Genomic DNA, 19,843 nt, shown 5'->3' with positions numbered 1-19,843 from the left:
GCTCGGCCCCGCGCGCCGCCGCTCCTCCAGTCCCGGAAGCCCGCGTCGCCCCTGCGGTGCAATGCGGACACCCGGGGACAGAGAGCTGGTCCGGGGGGTGGTCATCCCGGCTGAGGGGGCGCGTCCAGCGGGCGGGACTCTGGGCAGGAGGTGCATCCAGGGAAGTGGTCTCCCGCGCAGGGGTCCGCATCCAGGGGGTGGTCACCCAGGGCGGGTCCAGGGGGCGGTCACTCTGGGCAGGGGCCGGGGTCCCTTCCCGGATGCCCGCTGCACTTCAGCCGAAGCTGAACAGAAGGGGGTGGACGCCGTGCCGCAGGTCGGGGTTCCAGGACGCCCCCAACCGCCCGCCGTGCCCTGGAGGGGCGAGCCCCGGGTTTACTGGGGGAGGGGCGCTCGGCTCCGGGCTCCGCCCTCCCCGCGGGCCCTCCGCGTCACCTTGGCAACCGGCCTCGGCCCCGCCCCGCCCAGTCCCGTAAACAGGAAGTGGGCCAGCGCGCGGCGTGCTCTTCCGGTGCTGCGAGGGGCGGAAGCGATTGTGAACGATGACGGGATAGACCAATCGCAGAAGACAACTGGGGAAGAGCCAATCGTGAGGGCCTGAGGGTGCGGGAAGGGGCGGTGTCAGAGGCGGGGCTGGCGAGGCGGAGCAAATCGCGGCGGGCCGCGGCGCGGGGCGGGGCCAAGGGCGGGGCTGAGGGCTGGACTGAGGCGGCTGCAGCGGCAGCGGCTGCGACGGCGGCTGCGTCGGGTCCAGTCCGGGGTCTCTCGGCGGCGGGCGAGGTGATGCTGCAGCTGCGGGACTCGGTGGACTCAGCGGGCACAAGCCCCACGGCGGTGCTGGCGGCCGGCGAGGAGATCGCTCCGGGCGGCGGCGGCGGCGGCGGCGGCGGCGGGGGGCGGCCGGGTGCGGGCACGCCGCTGCGACAGACGCTGTGGCCGCTCAGCGTCCACGACCCCACGCGCCGCGCCCGCGTCAAGGAGTACTTCGTGTTCCGGGTGAGGCGGGGCCGGCTGGGCCGGGGCGGGGGGGGAGGGGCGCGGCGGGCGCGCGCGGCGTGACCTGTGACCTCCGCCTGCCCGCCCCCGCAGCCCGGGACCATCGAGCAGGCAGTGGAGGAGATCCGCGTGGTGGTCCGGCCGGTGGAGGACGGCGACATCCAGGGGGTGTGGCTGCTGACCGAGTAAGGGGCGCGGGCTGGGGCGGGGGGCACCGGCGCGCGGACGCGGCGCCGCGGTGACTGCTGCCTCCCGCAGGGTCGATCACTGGAACAACGAGAAGGAGCGGCTGGTGCTTATCACCGACCAGGCGCTGCTTGTCTGCAAGTACGACTTCATCAGCCTGCAGTGCCAGCAGGTGGTCAGGGTGGCCTTGAGCGCGGTGGACACCATCTCCTACGGGGAATTCCAGTTCCCCCCGAAATCGCTCAACAAGTAAGTCTGTTCAGCAGAGAACCCCCCACGGACGCCTCCTAGTCAGTCAGCCCTTCTGAAACCAGCCCCCAGCAGATGTCTGTGTTTGTCATTACTTGGAAACATAAAAGCCTCAGCTATAAAATCGGTGGAGCTCCTTAGAATAGAAGCAGGTGGCTTCTGCCTAGCAGGTGCATTAAAAGGAATTCTGGCACAAAAGACAGCTATTAGGCTTGCAGTGAAATGAATTCGAGGTATCTTAAAGTAGACCTGATGCGGATATTCTTCAGATGAGAACCAAACTCAGCATTTTATCTCTGGCCAGGAAAGGATTACATTCTTTTTTAAATGGAAGTGGTAGCACATCATTTTAACTTGCAGACGTTCCTGAAGGTTAAATTAAACATTTAAGGGACAACGTTCAAGAGCTGACCTTCATATGTTAGGGGAGTTTTCTGAAATGGAAACCTAGACATTAGTATACTCCATTGAGTTAAACAGTAAATTTTAGACTTGTGATGTAGAGATTTGGATAGGGAATTCAGGAAACTAAGATGAGCTAAAATTTTTAACTAACAATAAGACACTCAGAAAAAAAGACTTAAAGTTACAAAAATATCACTCATCTAGTCATCCTGCTACCTGTTAAGCTTTGCTGATTGTGCAGACTGGCTGTAGCGTAGCTAGGACAGCGTGCTCAGCTGTCCTGTTTGCAAGTGCTGAAAGCTGTCAATGCTGGCCACACCATTCCCGTCCAAGCCCGTGGATCCTTCTCTGTCCTGAAATGTCATCAGTCTCGTGTTTAGCAGTGGAGCCAAGTGGATGTGGGTGCACAGTGGCCGTCTGTGAAGTCTGGTCCCTTCCTTCTAACTTGGCAGGCGAGAAGGTTTTGGGATCCGCATTCAGTGGGACAAGCAGAGCCGCCCGTCCTTCATAAACAGGTGGAACCCCTGGTCCACCAATGTGCCCTACACCACATTCATAGAGCACCCGATGGCCGGCGTGGATGAGAAGACAGCCTCTCTGTGCCAAGTAAGAGGACAGATGGCAGGAGCAGGGCCGCCCAGCGGTGACTGGAACGTCCTCAGCCTGCACTGCCCGGGGTGGTAGCCACATGTGGCTGTGGAACACTCACCCTGTGGCTACACTGAGAAAAGAAACTTTCAATTTTTAAAAATGTTAGTTACCTTACATGTAAGCAGCCCTGTGTAGTTAGTGGCTACTGGCCAGTGTGGCTCTATGATGTGGCCCTTTGTGGCTGTGGCTGTCTTGGGGAAGGTCCCAGAAGGGCTTCAGGGCATGGCAGGTGTCCCGGCCCTGCTCCAGCTGGGCAGTCTATGTGCTGAGCAGGAGAGGAGCCCTGGGGGGGGGGGGAGGCGAGAGTAGGCCCCCCCACGTGCCAGCTGTGCGCCCTGGCCTCCTTGCTGCCTGCTGAGTGGTGGGAGGATCAGGTAGTTTACGGTGGCGAAACCACGGAGACCGGCAGAGCAAGGTCCGTGAGTGCTGCCGTCGCCCGGCCGTCACGGGACCATGGGAAGAGCCAAGGTTTCTCGAGAGCTGCCTGAGGGCGGGGCTGCAGGGCTGGGCAGGTGCTCAGCTGGGTGGGGACAGCAGGGCTGACATAGAGGCGTGGGGTCCGCTCCTGCGGATCCCCTGACCAGACCCCACCTTTTCTCTCTCAGTTGGAGAGCTTCAAAGCGCTGTTAATCCAAGCTGTCAAAAAGGCCCAGAAGGAGAGTCCTCTGCCAGGACAGGCGGGCGGCGTGCTGGTCCTGGAACGCCCCCTGCTCATCGAGACCTACGTGGGGTTGATGTCCTTTGTCAACAACGAGGCCAAGCTGGGCTACTCCATGGCCCGCGGCAAGGTCGGCTTCTAGGTGCCCTGCCCGGGCCCGTCCTGGGGAGCCGGGCAGGCGGGACCCAGGGCCTCGGGGCAGCTCCCCTGCTGCTGGCAGGCTCGGGGCCCTGACCTAAGGGTCTGGGTGTGATTGGCGGAGTCAAATGAACTGTATACTTCAGCCGGATATTGGATGTCTGGAAACGGGAGCTACAGGGAAAGCAAGGTGAATCGGGCTGTCCCCGTCCTGGCCAGCGTCAGTTTCCTAGCACCTCACTTTTCCTGTTTCTCCTGGTGTCTCCATCCAGCTTCCTGCCGTCCTCCCACCCCAGCCCCTGAGCTTGTTAGTGGTAAACATTGGTGATCCCACTAGAACACCCCCGTCGGCACCTCAGCTGCGTAGACGATCACACCCAGGGAGGTACCGTGTACCCCAGTGCCTGTAGTTGCAAATGTTTACAGTTGGTGTCAAATTTTGTATCTTGAGATTTAATCCATCTTCTTCAAGCGAATACAAAAGAAGCCAGCAGACGCGAGCTCGGCGAGTCTGCCTGTCGGCTCCTGAACAGGCAGGTGCTTTTGTGTAAATGTGTGTTTGCCCTAAAGTCACACTTTCTCTAAAAGTGATCATCTGCATTGTGTTAATAACACTCACGGTATCTTCCCCAGGCCCAAAAAGGTTTGCGGAAAATCATTTTAAAACCAGTCATTAGTTTGAGAAAGCCAGATGGATAAGTTCTTTTGCACTCAATTTTGACAACTTTTAAGTTTGTATCGTCATACTCGTATTTAAAAAGAGAATTGCTTAGTTTGCTTTTAAAGGATACACTTTTAAAAAGGAACCGTATTAGGGCCTCATGCAGCAGCTGACCCCGTCCTGGTTCCCGCCACTCCCCGCAGACATGAGCTTGTGGGCGGTCGCAGCTCGCCGCCCCCACCCCGTCCGCTGCCCAGCCCTGTGCCTGGGAGCTTTTGCTGATTTTAGTGCTGGCTCACGGGTCCCTGCTCCTGATTTATGACCCTGGCGTAGCTGTAGTCAGCATGACGTGACCTGGACGCAGGGGCCTGTCTGTCAAAAAGCAGCCTCCACACCCAGCCTGGGTCCTGAGCCTTGCTTTTGGTCTTGTGGTAAAGATACTTAGAATTGAGTGGGTGTCGTTCCTTTCTTAAAGTTATTACGGCAGGTGCAGCATCTCAGAGTGGGAGCTGTCCTGCTCTAGTTTTGAACCCTGTCAACTGGCAGGGGTGCGTGTGCCTGCGTGCGTGCGTGTGCCTGCAAATGAGGGTTCTGCACTTGCCTGGTGCAGCTCCCTTCACAGACACCAGAGGGCGGTACACAAGCAGTCCTGCCTGAGGGGGAGGAACAAATCCTCATTTGCCTACAAGCGAGGCTCGGCCCTCGGCCCTGGCTGCTCGCGGGGAGCACCCGCAATCTTTCTGGGTGGACACTCCCTGCAGAGCTGACTGAGCAGGTCGGGGACTGTCCCTGACCGGGATGCCCCGGCACCTGCACCCCCTACCCTTGGTGGCACACCTCCCTGCCCGCCCCCGACCCCCGACCCCAGAACAGGCCCCACAGGACGCCCAGGCCGTCCTCCCAAAGCGTGCAGTGACAGGATGGAGGCTCCAAGCTGAACAGCATCCTGGGGGGGGGGGGGGGCAGCTGCGTGGGGCTTGCTCACCTCTCCTGACAGCAAACTCAAAACTGACCTAGAAAACTTTTCTGTGATGTAAAGCTTTCAGGAAAAGCATTAGCCATTTTATGAAGTAGCAAATATTTATTTAAATAATACCATACATATGTACAAAAATGCTTTGCTATAAACAATAAAAGCAAATCACTTCCTCTGGACCTGAGGAGCCCCGAGAAACCACAGTCCTTTCCCACGGTTCCCACTGCCACCCACACGGGCCTGTCCACGCAGGGCCCTACGTGTGGTCGCCCCGCTGCCCGGAGGCGGTGCCGACCCCCTCCTCTGTCTCCAGGAAGCACAGGCAGAAGTGGTCCTTACCGAGGAGGGCCAGAGAGTCCCCGCTTAAGTGCCAGCACAGGGAGAGCACCTGGAAGTCACCTGAAGAAAGACAGGTAGCCAGAGGTTAGAGCAAGAGGGGCCAGGGCTTCAGGCCAGTGGGAGCCCCAAGTTCCACAGGTGGGCTCCTCCCAGCCTGCAGAGCTCAGCGCAGCCGGCCCGATTCTAGTGCACACGGGCCACCCTGAGGTTTACGGAAGGTGTCCCCCTGCCTCCACCTCCAGCTGGAGGCTGGGTCTGCGGGGACACGCCATCTGCCAGGGGTCCACCTGCGCTCACCTTCCCCGGGCACCTGCACTGACACGCAGCCCGCCGGCGACCACAGGTACACCTTGCTGCCCCCTGTGCAGACGGCCAGCCGGGGCTGCCGTGGGTCCCACTGGAAGGCGCGCACGGCGGACAGCTGCTCCAGCACCGCGAACAGCCGCAGCTTCTGCACATCCCAGACCCAGACGGCGTTCGGGATGTTGTCTGAGGAGGGAGACCGCACGGGCTGCGGTTCAGCCCTGTCACGGCCCCTTACCATCCCCTCCTGAGGACGGACACTGAGCAGACAAGTGACATCTGCGCCCCCACCCGGTGTCTCAGCGGGCAGGGGTCGTGCCCCTCGGCCTCTCGGCGCACCCAGAGCCCTGCTCTTGACCCAGAAGGGAGAGACAAGGGCCGGGAGGCGGCGTGGCCGAGCTGCTGCTCTGACAGGACCAGCCGACCCAGGAAGCTTCCGCCGCTGGGACATCCACCGCTTCAGCAGCAGGACGTGTGCGGGAGGCCCAAGGCCTGATTGTCCTCTCAAGCTGGCTGTACCCCTGGCCCCCGAGCAGTGGGTGGGGGACAGAGCACTTATGTGGGGCGCACCACTGACCGTTCCTCGTCGCCAGGAAGTAGTTGTCGGGACTGAAGGCCAGCGCCCCGATGCCAATGCGGGGGTTGGCTCTGTCGGCAGCTGGCTTCAGCGTCTGCAGGGAGACGGGCACCTCGGCGATCTCATCTAGGCGTCAAAGGAGAGTGCGCCCTGAGCCCCCCTGGTCTGCGGTCCGCCCGGCGGCGCTGGAGAGGAGCCGCGGGCCCTGACCGCCCGTGGGCGTGAGCAAGACGTGTGGCAGGAAGAGCTCGGGGCAGGGCTTCAGGGAGAGCAGGGCTCTGTGGGAGCCTGGCCGGGGCGGACGAGGCCCGGGAGACGGAGCTGCGTCGGGCGGGCAGGAGACACCCGGCGGCTGTTCCAGCAGCCCCTCTGACACCCTAATTACGCCCATCTTACGGGCGAGGAAACTGAACCATGAGCAACCTGCGGGGTCCCGGCACAGCTGTGCGGCTGCACCGAGCCCCAGCTCGCCCGACAAAACGTCATCGTCGTTAAAACAAAGTCGCCCTCAGCGTCCCAGCTGTCCAGTTCCGGTTTCCAGAGCTTGTGTTCAGTCAACAAGACAGCGCTCGGGTGGCCTGCTGGCTCGGGGCTGAGGGGACGCTGACCAGGCATCACGGGGAAGGAAAAGCGTTTAAAAAAAACAAAGACTGTCTCAAGTCCACCTGGACGGAGAGGACTCCTGCGGGAACCGGGTGGGAAGGGGGCAGAGGTGGCACCCGCTGGGCTGCACTTCTTACATTTGCTCTCTGGGGACGACAGGGGACCGGCCACGGCTCTGGGTGGCAGGAAGGCGAGGCGGCCCAGCCCCAGAGGGGGGCTCTTCTCTGCCTCCTTGTACACCACCTGCAACACAGACGCGGGCAGGACGTGTGGCCGCTCCTGGGGGGGACGGGATGCTGCCCCACTCACCACGCCCCGAGCGTCCTCTGGTCCCCTCCCCCAGGCCAGCCCGTGGTCCAGCACAAGTGTGAAGATGGCTGACAGGTGGGACACGGAGTGACCAGGGCGGACAGGAAGGACAGGCGGGCAGGGTGTGGGGGACCGCGGGGAGCCCTGAGAAGCCTGGGGTCGGCCCCACCCCGACGGCCGCCTGTGAGTCCCTCCCCTGCACCTTCAGCTGGCCGTCCAATCACCGCCCGAATCTGGACCTCCACCGACTCAGACTCCCCGCACCCACAATGCCCAGCTGACCCGGGACCATACTGCAGCCCTCGCCCGCCGCCTTCCTCCTCACGACAACCCCCGCCTCTCACTCAGGTCCCTCACCTGTGGGCAACTCACCAGGGGGTCTGTCCATGTCCCCGCTGTCCCCAGTGCCGGGGTGCCTGCCCTCATCCCTACTGTCCCCATAAGGCTGCGATTTCTGTCCTTGCCCTCACTGTGGCCCTGATGCTGGGGTGTCTGTCCTCGTCCCCCCATCCCCCGAGGCCAGGGTTTCTGTCTGTGTCCCTGTCTCCCAGCACCCAGGTCAGCGCCTGCTGAGTGAACAGACACACCTACCCACCTCAGGACCTCTGCACCCCTGTTCCTGCTGCCTGAATAACTCCTCCCCAGATCCCACCTCACCTCCTCCTGGTGTTGGCCCCAGGACCCCTCGGCAGGCAGCCACCCTACCCACCCCAGAAAGATATCTGGCTCTCCCAGCCCACACTCCAGGGGCCGGAGGTCTGCCTGCTCTTTTCCAACTGGCCCAGAGCATAGCCCGCGGCCCAGCAGATGCTCAGTGGTCACAGCGTAGGGGGCAGAAGCTGGTCCAGAATAAGCCCTGGGGGTGGGAGCGCGAGAGGGAGGGCAGATGCCACTTCGGACCCGCTGGGAATGTGGCAGGAGAAACGAAGGCCACTGGTGCAGACCCACAGTGGAACGTGACAGGATCAGGTTTACGGGGATGTCAGTACCCGGATCACCATAAATAATGTAAAGCGGAAAAGCAGTTTTCTACTTCCTTCCCCAAGTACTGTACGAATAGAAACATGCCTTCCAGACTTACTATTTTGGGATTATTAATGGTTGCAGGATGCCCAAACTCTGTGATCATTTTCCAAGTCACGTGGTTGAGGACGCGCACCTGGGGAGGAAAACCGCGAGGGTCAGAGCCGCCCAGCGGCCGGCGACGGGCTTCGCCTCGTGGGCCGTCTCCCACCTTCCCGTCGTAGCTCCCGACCGCCAGGAACTGACTGCTGGGGCTCCAGGCCACGGACTTGATGCCCAGGGACCACTCGTAAGCGCAGTAGGTGGACAGGAGCCGGCCATCCAAGGAGTAGAGCAGGACCTTGTACTGCGGGGACAGGGATGTCACGTGAGGCTCGGAGAGACAGGGACCCGGGGCAGGAACGTGCCTGAGAACACTGCCCTCCTCTGAGGTGGCATGGGAGCTCTCCAGCTCGACGTCTGAAGACTCACAGTTACGGCAACGTGAGCACGGGGAGAGCATGCAAATAACACGGCGGCTTCCCTACCTCCAGGCAGCTGTCCCAGGCCGCCAGCACGCAGCCGTTGGGGGCCCACTCGATGCCCGCCAGGTCCTGCGTGTCCGTGTCAAAGTGCTGCCCACAGTGGCGCAGGGAGAGATCCAAGAAATTGAAAAAATTTTCATAAACAGATACACATACGTTTACTTTATAGCTGATGTTAACACATTTCATACTTAATTTCCTTCTCAAGCAGGACAAACATCTCTACAGCTCTGCCCTGCAGCTGTGAAATCCTGCCCGAGTGCCAGGGAGGTCCCCAGGCAGGGCGTCTGGCTGCCACGGGGCTCTGCCTCTGGCCCCCAGGCTGCACATGCTGCCCCTCTTCCTGCCCGGCTGAGCCTCACCTCCCAGGACAGCCCTGCCCCGCGCTGAGACGGCCACTCAGCTGGTGTGTCTGGGTCCACGGCCTCCAGGGGGCGGGCACTGGGTCAGTGTAAACTCCAGGTCACTCCTCCTGGGAGGGCCACACATATGCAAATACCGTTTAACTAAAAAGAAGGGAGGTGGCTCAGATTTGGTGGCACACGAACTGGTCACAGCCCAAACACGCACCAGCTCGCCAAGTCCTAGAAATACTCACTGATGCGTGTTCTGTGCAGCACACCTGCCTTTGGAGACGTGGGATCACGCTTCCCCACGCTGCACGGGGGACCCCCCAGAACCTCAGGGAGCACACTGCTCCCCTCCCTCCCTGCCCTCCCCGGGGAGCCTGCTCAGGGCGGGGAGAGCGCCGCTCACCCGCAGAAGCTGCCAGTCGCTGCAGACGAAGATGCTCACGTAGTCCCGGCAGTCCCGCCTCTCCGCCAGCGCCAGGTAGCGGCCGTCCCTGGTGAAGGCCAGGCCTGCCGGGAGACGGAAAGGCCCACGGAGGAGGCCGCAGCGGTCAGTTTTCAAGGGAGGATGAGGAAGCGCGAGCGGCGGTCTGAAGTGGGGACGCGGCGCCTGCAGCGGGCTCTGCAGCGCCAGCACCTGCCCCCCAGACTTCAGACGGGCAGGGGGTCACCCCCAGGCCGGTGACCCAGAGGGTGCTGAGAGCGCGTGCCCCACGGAGCGCGCGCTCCCGGGAAAGTAACTGCAGGAAACTCGGGGGTTCAAAGCCGGCTCGCCGCCACTCCCCCTCCTTTTAGTTTTGAATTGAATTATTTCCAAGAAGTAAATTTAAGATGAGAATTTCTGGTTGAAATGTCAGGCTGTACTTTCCAGGTCCATTAGCGCACCGAGCCCGGCCGCAGCTCGCACCTCATGAGTCAAAAAAACACCTAAATGACACGGCCGCCGTTCCACTGAGAGCTGTGTGTGTCCTCGGAGGGGCACTCACATCAAGCTATAAACGTGAGAAATAAACGTACAGCTGCATCTCATGCACCTTGTTTAGCGGGCGTACATCGGTTTGCAGTGCTGCGTTGTTTCCGGTGGATGGCACAGCACTCGGCTACATGCGCGCGCGTGTGTGCGCGCGCGCGCGCGCCTCACCCTGTCTTTCCCGTGACAGGCTATGCTGCAAGGAGCTGGGTACAGCTCCCTGGGTTCTGCAGCAGGACCTGCTGTTTCAACTGCATTTCATTCAAATGTGAGTTTCAAACTGTCGATGGCAAGAGAAAAAATGGAAAGATCGTTCAAATTACGTACTGCTTCCTTCTGTTCATTGACTGAAAGACGATCGTGTAATTTCATGACTCCACAGTGGGGCACCCAGCTAGCTCTCAGCCCAGTTAAATGTCGTGGTGGGGGGTGCTCCCAGCTGGCACAGAGGACACTGGCCAGTCCTCCTGCCCCGGGACTTCCCGATGGGACAGGACCCCATCCCTCACAGAGCACACAGAGTTAAGTCAGTGGAGGATTTAGTTCAGAATTCCATGTGTGGGCTGGGGTCCCGTGACGGGACACCAACTGGAAGGGGGCTGAACACCCGGTTCGGTAACAGAGGTTCGGGATTTCGTGTAAACCCTTCTTCCTTGACTTCCTTAAAACAATCTCCTCGTTAGCTGCTGAGGTCACATAAAAGGGAGTCCTTGTCTTGTACAGACCCAGGTGGAAGCGTTTACAGAGTGAGGACTAGGAGGTCGGGGACATACTTTAAAATAATCGTGGGCGGGGTGGGTGTAGAGAAAAAAGACTGGCTATGAGCTGATACACAGCTGAAGCTACCTTTTGCCTGTTTGGAATTTCCCACGATAAAAAGGTCCACCCCCCCGCCGGCAACTGCATTTAAACAGCTTTAAGTTCAAACAGCGTGTTGTCTTGACGCACCGTCTCTACTTGCTTACTTTTGAGAAACTTCTGAGCAGCTTTGGCCAACTCACCCTGCTGACAAGCTTTGGGGTACTTGATGTAGGACACAGACTTCGTGCACAAGGACCAGACGGTTATCCGCAGCTGTCCGGAAAGGGGGAGGAGAAAAGAAACAGTATATGTTCAGCATTTTTGGAAGACTGTTGCAGCTCGTAAACCAGACTGCCAGCACCCAAGGAGGGGTCTACTTCGGAAGCAACAGTATCGCTGGTCCTGGGTGTTTTCCATCTGAAGAAATACGTCAGACTCACACTTTACTATTGCTAAATTTAAGGCTCCCCACCCCACTCGGTTTTGTTTGCATTTTGTAACAATATATCTGAGTGACACAAAGTTAAACACAAGCGCTTTTAGTTCCAAAGTGCCATGGTCCCCCTTTATCCCCAGTTTTAGTCACTCATAGTCAACTGTGGTCTGAAAATATTAAATGGAAAATCCCAGAAATAATTCCTGAGTACAAAACCATGTGCCGTTCTGAGCAGTGGGATGAAGGCGTGCTGCCCAGCGCCGTCCCGCCCGGATCCCCACTATCGACATTGCCGAGGCCGAGGGACCAGGACCACCAGAGGCAGAGGACCTGTCCTCCTGACGTGCAGTCCGAAGCCAAAGGCCAGGCCAGTGCCCCCGTCCTGCCCTGTGCCCCCGTCCTGCCCTGTCATCCCACATCATCACAAGAAGCTGAGTGCAGGCCAGTGAGATTTCTGGGAGAGGACTCAGTCACTTAACTTTTATTGTGGTGTACTGTTATGTCTTCTATTTCATTGTGAGTTACTGTTCATCTCTTACTGGGCCTAACTTATAAATTCAGCTTGACCACAGGCCTGTCTGTAGGATTCGGTACGCTCAGGGACTTCAGGCACCCTCTGTAGATGAGGGCCAGGGGACGGTGTGCTGTGATCAGTTCTCACATAACAGCAAACCTAAAATTGTCACTTAGTCACAGAAACACGTTTAGGTGGGAAACCCATCTGGGACCCTCGGTCTCCTGAAGCAGGTAATGGGGAAATGGCTCTGCCTCTCCGGACAGGTGGGAGGGCGGCCTGGCCCCCAGGCTGGCAGGGACAGAAATCGGCCCGACTCCCTGAGTGGACGCCCCACTGTGCCCTGTCTCCCAGAGGATTTCTGCAGGAACCACTGCAGTCACTCTGCACACAGGTAGCCCAGAGCTGACCAGGCTGGTGCAGAAGAGAAGACATGTTAACGAGGGACCAGTGAGGGGACACAGAGCCTTGCATTGTAACCCCAACTCTGTGAGCACAGGAGGCCCGCCGCCTGCAGCTATGGGGGAGGGCCTGCCTGTCACCTCCCCGAGACTCCCTAAAAGTGAAGAGTCACCCCTGAGCAGAGTTTCTAAACTTTTGTTTCCAAAACCATCCCCATACCCTTCTCATCGGCTGTCGGGAGGTTAACTGAGGGACAGGTGCACAGAAAAAAGGGCACCTGCTACCTCTGGCCACTGGCAGCCCCAAGGCCAGTGGACACCACCAAAGCTGTGCTCGCTGGGCATGGCGCTGAGATCAGGAACACGGGCTGAAAAACTGCTCTCGGTCACACTGTAGCTTTACAAAGACTGCAGGCCTTCCCGGGAAGCAACCCGCGGGGTGGGCAGTGCATTTCTGGACCCATGTGACCCCTGCAAACTACGCTGTTGTTTTTAGCTTAGAAGTTTAACTCTGTGTTCTCCACTTCGCCTCTTAGAAAAGAGGAAAAAACCAAACCTGATGCCTGAAACCACCCCTCTGCAAAGCTCACCCGCACCGGGGAGACGCGGGAGCACGTGTGCTGCGGGGCCGGAGACTCAGATGCTATGGGAAGTGCCTGCCCTTCTTGGGAAAGGCAGCGCCACAGGCACCTGCAGACCGCCGGCGCCAGCGCCCCGGGAGCGAGGCGCACCCCGAGGCAGGCGGGTTTCCTCTAACCCCCCGGCTCCTAGAGGCCGAGGCGGGCGTGCGGTGTGAGCCAGCCAAGGAAGGTGCACACTTCCCAGCCCAGCGGGGCGGGATGCTCAGAGCCCCTGGCCTGGCAGTGTCTGTTCTGAACACCTGCCCGCCAGTGTCACGTCAAATGGCAGTGTCTGGAGGTCTCCTGGCCTGGCATCCGGACACGGGAGGCCCTGCGGGGGGCCTGGGGACAGCATGTGCTTGTCCCCAGATGGGGGGCTTCACTTCTGGGCCTTCCTCCTCCCCCTTGTCACCACCCCCGGCCCCCAACCCCTCGCCCTCAAGGCCTTCTCCCTTGTGGTTCTGTAAAGTGCAAACTTAAGACTAAAGTGACTGCTGGGGTTAAAAAAGGATCTGAGAAGTGAGGAGAGGAGGGAAAGGTGGGGTGTCCAGGCCTGGGGACCGCCGGCGCCCTGCCCGCTGCACGCCCCGCCCCGGCCACGGAAGACACAGAGCACTGAGGCCTGATTTTCACCCACTGTCCCGTCAAGAAAAGGTTTTAAAAACCAAACTGTCTATACCTTTAATAAATCCAGTAAGAAAAGAAGAGGCAGTGAAACCCATCAACCCCACAACATGGCAGCACCTCGGGGAGGGGTGGGGGACGGGCCGCCCTGGGCCCCTGGGAGGATGAAGGGGCCATCATGGCCCTGACCTGGGACCTCAGGTCTGTCCCCACAGCACCACCGTCACGGCCTACCCACCCATTAAAGGCGTCTGTCCTCGGCAGGACCCCACAGCCCCCTCAGGCCACAGTACACTTTCAAGTACTTCCAGTGTGAACTCAAATGCTGATTGCAAGAGAAACTTGCTTTTGAGAAAGTTACTTTTCTCACCTCCTTTTCCACAATACTTTCAACTTTCCTTGACATAAAAACATAAGTGCGCTTGTATTACATTCCCAGTGCTGCTGGTGACCAGGAAATTCCAGTACTGAAGCAAAAATACTTAAAATAACCTTTTCCAACTTAGAGATTGTCTGGAAAATTAACTTGTGAACTATATAGCAAATTGACAACAACAGATTATCGAGTTCTTTATTGGTGTGGAAATGTGTGTGGTTTCCCTCTCTTGTTAGAAGCGCATGCATTTAGAGGTCAAGTGCTCCGCATTTACGTACGCACACCTGCCTGACTACCCGCGGGGTAAATACCCCTGCACTGAAGCTAAAGGTCCAGAGCTCACAAACAGAATTTAACACATAGGAGCAAGTTTTATAAAGTATGTGCAAGATCTGTACAATGAAAACACAGCTTAGAAAAAAATTTTAAAGACTTAAGAAAACAAGCACCCCAGGTCTGCGGATCCAAAGCATTAATATTGTTAAGAAGCAATTATCCCCAAACTGGTCTATAGATTGGACGCAATCTCAATGTTACAATCCTAGCACAGTTTTTTTTTTTTTAAGCAATTGACTATTTTAAAATTGACATGGAAATGCAAAAGACCTAGAATGGCCAAAACAACTTCAAAAAAGGACAAGACTGGAAAACACACTGATTTTGGTTTCCAGATTTACGATTAAGCTTTAGCGATCAGGACAGTCTGGTGCTGACACACAGATAGACCAGCAGATCAACAGAACAAGACGGGTCCAGGAACAGGGCCACACACAGACAGACAACTGGTTTCTGTCAACGGGGCAATGTGGGGAAGGACAGAGATTCAAGACAGATGAGACACCCCAACTGAGGCACTCACGCCCTGAAACTCCTAGGAGAAAACAGAAGACACTCCATGATCTTGGGTTGGGCAGGGATTTCTTTAGGCACAAGATGCACAAATCAAAAAAGGAAAATTGATTAGAGACTCCATCAAAATGAAAAACTGCCCTTTCAAAGGAAAGTGAAAAAGCAAGCCACAGCCCAGGAGAGGATATCTGCTACACAGACGTCTGACAAAGGACTTGTAGCCAGAATACACCTTTACTCAGTAACACGACAAATGGCCTAATACAGAAGTGCAGAGAAATACAGACAAAGTCACGCGGTGACCAGCACACAGGGAATGTGTCCGTTGTAAGACAAACGCAAATTACGCCATGATGAGATGCCACCACACGTGAGACTGATCGCAGAAGAGGCTGTGATGACCAGCGTCACTGAGGCCGTGGGCCTGAACCTCTTCCGAGCTGCTGGTGGGACTGCCAGGGGCATAGCCACGTGGGGTAGTGGCTGCAGGCTCTTAAAATGGCACACGCCTCCCGGCGGTCTCACCCCGAGGTGTCTACCCCAAGAACCGGCCACCTCGGTTCTCACTCACGACCCCTTGTCCAAGGGGCTCACGATTTGTCTTTCACATTGAAGTTTGGGAGATGAGGACCCCCTGCCAGGTGACCATCGGAGGCTGAATTTTGGCCCAAAGAATTACAAGCATGAAGAATGTTAGACAAGGAAGTGTGAAAAGCTCGAGGCATCCCCGAGACCCTGGAAAACGTTCAGGTGCACAACGCGGAGGCTCCCGGCCCCTTCGCGTCCGGCCGCACTCCCGGCGGCCTTACCGGCAGACGTCACCTGTAAAGTATGTCTGAAAACCGAGAGGGAGGTCACGCGCAGCCACGGCGCTCTGACGCAGCTATTCGGCCGTCCCCTCGCGACTGGAGTTTGTTTCCAGCGATGCGACTCAGAGAAGCAGAATGAACTCCTGCGGGTCACTCCGCACTCCCGTGGCTGGGGATAAACACTCGTCCCGCCAAACACGCTGTCACCGCGCAGAGTCTGCGCCTGCAGAGCCGGGGGCTGGGCCGGTGCGATGGGCCAGCACCCAGACCCAACGACCTCAGCGGACTCACACCCAAAGGCCAAAAGCCACCTCGTTAAAGGGACCCATACATTTTTCTATGTCCAAAAAACACACCGCTAACACCAAAGACCTTTCAGCAAACACCTTTGAGACGCCAAATGCCCTAATGTGATGCGTTTATGAGACGCAGTCACAGTGCCCGAGCTATCTCCAATTTACTACCAGATTTCAAATGTTCTTCTTCCACTCGGAGCTCCTGCCCATCGCCCTGCGCCCAGAGGAAGCCCCAGGCTTGAGGAGCAAATGAATGAAGGGGTTAGTGCCACAGATCAGACGCCTCAGAGGAAGGATGTAAATTTGTTCATACTGAAGTTCACTTTCTATTGTTGAATCAAAGGAACTGTTTCAACCCTTACAAATATAATTTGGGGGAGGGTGTAGCTCAGTGGTGGAGCACGTGCTTAGCATTCACAAGGTCCTGGGTTCAATCCTCAATACCTCCATTAATAAACAAACAAACAAATATATATATAAATAAATAAACCTAATTACCTCCCCTCCAAAAAATCAACCAAACCAAAAATATACGTATAATTTAAAATGTTTTTAAAAAATCTTTCGTTTTCATTATAACTGGGCAAAAAGAGTATATAACAACACTCATGGGCTTGTAACGCTCTGATGACCAAAGTCGTGTTTCTTCCTCCCAATCGCCCACCGGAATGCTCCCAAGCCATCTCCGGAGGAAGGGTGGGGCAGGCATCCGGGCGCCTACTCACGTGAAACTCCGTCGTGTTGAGGATGTGGCGCCCGTCCGGGCTCCAGCAGGAAGCCACCAGCCCGGCCGAGCCCTCGTCTATCTTGCAGTGCCACTCTGGCTGCTCCAGAGACCACACCTGGGTTCGTGAGAGAGACCAGGGCAGTAATTAGGCTTCCAGTCTGAAGGGCTGGTTCTGGACGACACCAGAGGAGGCCACGCTTCTCCGTGACGTCACTTTGCTGTAGTTTGGAGGGTTTCTCCACTTTGCCGTCCTCAAGACCCTATTCAGTTAATTAAGTCTGGGGTCTCAAACAAAACACCCCACCCAACGCTCCCTGAACACACGGTGTGTAGGCTGCTGGGCTGCCGTCCGAACACTTCCCGTTCCTGAGTTAATGTGGTCACAGATCATGAATATTTAAGTGTCTTCTTGTTTTAAAAGTACTTCAACTACGAGAGAACTATGATGACCTTAGAAGGAAGCGGGCTTTGAGCTGCGCTGCCTCCCTTCCTGCCCAGGAGGGCCCAGGGCAGGACCCTGCGTGGGGAAGGGGATCCCGGGGAGGCGGCGGGCCGAGCCGCGGGCAGCGTACCTGCACCAGCCCCCGCTTGTACAGGGCACACAGGATGAAGAGCGAGTCGGCCGACCACTCGATGTGCTGGATCTGGTCCAGGCATGTGTACAGCTGGACGACCTGAAGAGTGTTCGCATCCCGGACCACTAGCCGGTACTGGACACAGGAAGCCTGGGAGGGGAGAGGAGAGGCCTTGCTGGCGTGCACTCCACCAGAGGGGGTGGGGGGCTCTCGGGCATCAGCGCCGCCCTCTGCTCAGGAAGGCTCTCCTCCTCTCCTCTCAGACATGCTTTCTGTCTAGATAGCCTCGGGTTTATCGCCTGGAGAGCACATTCTAAACAAAAGATGAGTCAATAAAAAGATGAAAACTGAAACACACAAACTAGGAGTTAAACCCGTTCCACTCCAGGAAGAAGCAGCATTTTAAAACTCTCGATTCGGGTCTTTTTCTGCTCCCTTCTTCATTGCACGACAAAAACTAAAGCGGGAAGCCGCTGGGAAAAAGGCCCCTGTGAACAGCCGAGCCCTCTGGCCTGGCTGCCTGCAGACTCTGCGTGGAGTAAGGATGGAGGCTGACGCTCAGAGGAGAAGGGGCTCTCCCCTCTGTTCAAGGCCCACCTTGGGGCGAACCAACAGAAAGCGAATGCTCAGGTTTGAACTTCTGCAAGAGTAAGGGCATTTCATAAATGCTCATTTACCTACTGTGAGAGAACGGAAAACACACGTTAGTCTCTGCCGCCAGGTCCTGACACAGGGCTCCTGAAACCCTTGGAACCTCCTGGGTCAGAGGAGCATGCTCTGTTCTTGGGGAGCAACCCTGGGTGGCACCTGGGTGGGGGCTACTCCCCAGAAAGACCCAGCAGGACTAGAAACCTGGAATTTCCAGCCCAGCCCCTTTCTCTTCAGGGAAAAAGCCTGAAGATGAAGTTAATGACCACCCATGCATATGTGATGAAACCTGAATAAAATCCCAATATGGGACTCAGAGAGCTTGCAGATGGATGAACACATCTATATATGAGGGGGACACACTGAACTCCAGGGGACAGAACCTCCTGCATCAAGACCCGCCAGGCCCCTCCCTGTGCGCCTCCTCATCTGGCTGTATCACATCCTTCAATAAACTGCTAACCCTCCGTGTTCTCTGAGTCCTGTGAGCTGCTCTAGCAAATTAGTGGAACCCAAAGAGCAGATCATGGAAACCTCCAATCCACAGCCAGTTGGTCAGAAGCACAGGTGACAATCTGGACTTCCAAGTGGCGTCTGAAGAGGGGGGCAGCCTTGTTGGACTGAGCCCGTAACCTGGGGAATGTGACGCTCTCTCTAGGTAGACAGTGCCAGAACTGAGTCAAACTGCAGGACACAGAGCTGGTGTGGAGAACTGCTTGGTGTTGGGGGGAGGCCCACACACTGCTGATCAGATGTGGCAGAAGTGTTGCGCGTGGCAGGCAGCAGGGTGGGAGTGAAGGAGACTCAGGAGGGAGGACGCCTGCATCACCTTCGTCCTAACCCTGACTCTGAAAATGTTCAACTGTTAGTACAGCTTTCCTAAAGGTACAGCTACTTCATGTCCATATTTGTTAATACCCACGTTCAAGTAAATAGCTGACGTGCCTGAGTGTGCTTTCCTGCTAACAGCAGAGTAATCACAGTTTAAAAATCAAGAGGTGGTGGGGATGGATAAACTGGGAGTTCAAGATTTGCAGATACTACTGTGTATACAACAGATAAACAACAAGTTTCTTCTGTAGAGCACAGGAAACTATATTCAGCATCTTGTAGTCATCTATAATGAAAAAGAACATGAAAACGAATACATGTGTGTATACGTAGGACTGAAACACGATGCTGTGGACCAGAAAGTAACACAACGTTGCAAACTGACTATACTTCAGTAAAAAAAAAAAACAAGAATGGACTCTTAAATGTTAACTGCTTCATTTTGTACTTATCAAGGTCAAACTAGATTCCTGGGTTTTTGTTTCATGAACTTCTATCAAAAAAAGAGCCACATGAATTTTGCACGGAAAAAGGAGCGTGGGAGAGAGACTGCAGATCAGAACACATATGTGTCCTGTGCTTATTGTTTTTCACACTGTCGCTTTGAAAACTGGTCTGCAGCACCTGCCCGGGTCTCCTGTCTGCAACAGCAGCCCAGGCCCCCTGCCCGGGGCGCCTGCCGGGGGCCGCTGCCCAGGCAGGGTCCACCGCTGCGGGCCCCGAGCTCCCTCCATCCGGGCCCCGCGGCCGCCCCGCTCCCGGATCCTGGGTCCGCGCCACCCGCTGTGGACACGCGCCTCCCGCGGAGGGCCCGCCGCCGGCCAGGCCCCGCGGCCGCTCACCAGGTACTTCCCGTCCGGGGAGAACTTGCACAGCAGGCTGGACAGCTTGAACAGCTCGGAGAAGTTCATGGCGGCCGCCGAACTCCTCGCCCGCGAAGCCGGGCCGGCACAGCCCGCCGCAACCGCCCTTCCGCGGCCGGAAGTGACGGGAAGGCGGGAAGCACGCCGCAGCCAATCAGGGCCGAGGGCGCGCGCGCGGCATTGTGGGGCTCGTAGTTCTCCCCGCCCCGCACGCCACAGCGCCGCGAAGCCGGCGCCGCTTTTCGTCCCACCCGGGATTTCCGCCAGTCACCGAGCGGGAGAGGCCTCGAGGTCCCCTTCGGCTAGGGTTGCCAGATAAAACGCAGGACGTACACTTAAACTGAATTTCAGATAAGCAACGAGTCATTTTCTAGGGTAAATACGTCCCCAAATATCTACATAGCACATATTTATAACAAAATTATCCCCTTATCTGAAATCCAAATTTACCTGGCGTCCTGTGTGTATTTCTATGTATTTGTGTTTAATGTAAATACATATTTACATGCAAATATATCCACACACAAATAGGCGTTTGTATAGATATAATAGATG

General features: G+C 57.1%; 2 protein-coding genes across 3 annotated transcripts; one reads left to right on the top strand and one right to left on the bottom strand.

Annotated features, from left to right (window-relative positions):
• Positions 1–691: 691 nt before the first annotated feature.
• TPRG1L (tumor protein p63 regulated 1 like) lies at positions 692–4,395 on the top strand. Its single transcript, XM_031463881.2, has 5 exons — positions 692–996; positions 1,090–1,181; positions 1,255–1,431; positions 2,289–2,442; positions 3,093–4,395. Exons 1-5 carry the CDS (start codon positions 784–786, stop codon positions 3,285–3,287), a joined length of 831 nt encoding a protein of 276 aa, XP_031319741.2. The 5' UTR covers positions 692–783; the 3' UTR covers positions 3,288–4,395.
• Positions 4,396–5,005: 610 nt separating this feature from the next.
• WRAP73 (WD repeat containing, antisense to TP73) lies at positions 5,006–19,424 on the bottom strand. Of its 2 annotated transcripts, XM_031463880.2 has the most exons (12): positions 19,268–19,424; positions 16,944–17,096; positions 16,370–16,486; positions 10,920–10,992; positions 9,355–9,458; positions 8,602–8,688; positions 8,286–8,420; positions 8,133–8,210; positions 6,880–6,985; positions 6,140–6,265; positions 5,557–5,748; positions 5,006–5,319 (listed from the first exon to the last, which is right to left on the bottom strand). In XM_031463880.2, exons 1-12 carry the CDS (start codon positions 19,334–19,336, stop codon positions 5,177–5,179), a joined length of 1,383 nt encoding a protein of 460 aa, XP_031319740.2. In that variant the 5' UTR covers positions 19,337–19,424; the 3' UTR covers positions 5,006–5,176. The 2 variants fall into 2 exon arrangements, with proteins under 2 accessions (XP_031319740.2, XP_064350220.1); XM_064494150.1 differs by having other exon boundaries at positions 8,133–8,420.
• Positions 19,425–19,843: the final 419 nt, after the last annotated feature.

This window comes from Camelus dromedarius, chromosome 14 (assembly GCF_036321535.1).
Source record: "Camelus dromedarius isolate mCamDro1 chromosome 14, mCamDro1.pat, whole genome shotgun sequence".
NCBI classification, from domain to species: domain Eukaryota; kingdom Metazoa; phylum Chordata; class Mammalia; order Artiodactyla; family Camelidae; genus Camelus; species Camelus dromedarius.
This window is presented reverse-complemented; position numbering and strand designations above follow the sequence as displayed.

Excerpts from the sequence above, each read along its gene's own strand:
- TPRG1L (XM_031463881.2), top strand. The coding sequence starts at position 784 with ATGCTGCAGCTGCGGGACTCGGTGGACTCAGCGGGCACAAGCCCCACG. Across the intron at positions 997-1,089 it reads AGGAGTACTTCGTGTTCCGG|CCCGGGACCATCGAGCAGGC; the intron begins GTGAGGCGGGGC and ends CCGCCCCCGCAG. Across the intron at positions 1,432-2,288 it reads CCCCCGAAATCGCTCAACAA|GCGAGAAGGTTTTGGGATCC; the intron begins GTAAGTCTGTTC and ends CTAACTTGGCAG.
- WRAP73 (XM_064494150.1), bottom strand. The coding sequence starts at position 19,336 with ATGAACTTCTCCGAGCTGTTCAAGCTGTCCAGCCTGCTGTGCAAGTTC. Across the intron at positions 8,421-8,601 it reads CCTGGGACAGCTGCCTGGAG|TACAAGGTCCTGCTCTACTC; the intron begins GTAGGGAAGCCG and ends CTGTCCCCGCAG. Across the intron at positions 5,320-5,556 it reads AGTGCAGGTGCCCGGGGAAG|GTGACTTCCAGGTGCTCTCC; the intron begins GTGAGCGCAGGT and ends GTCTTTCTTCAG.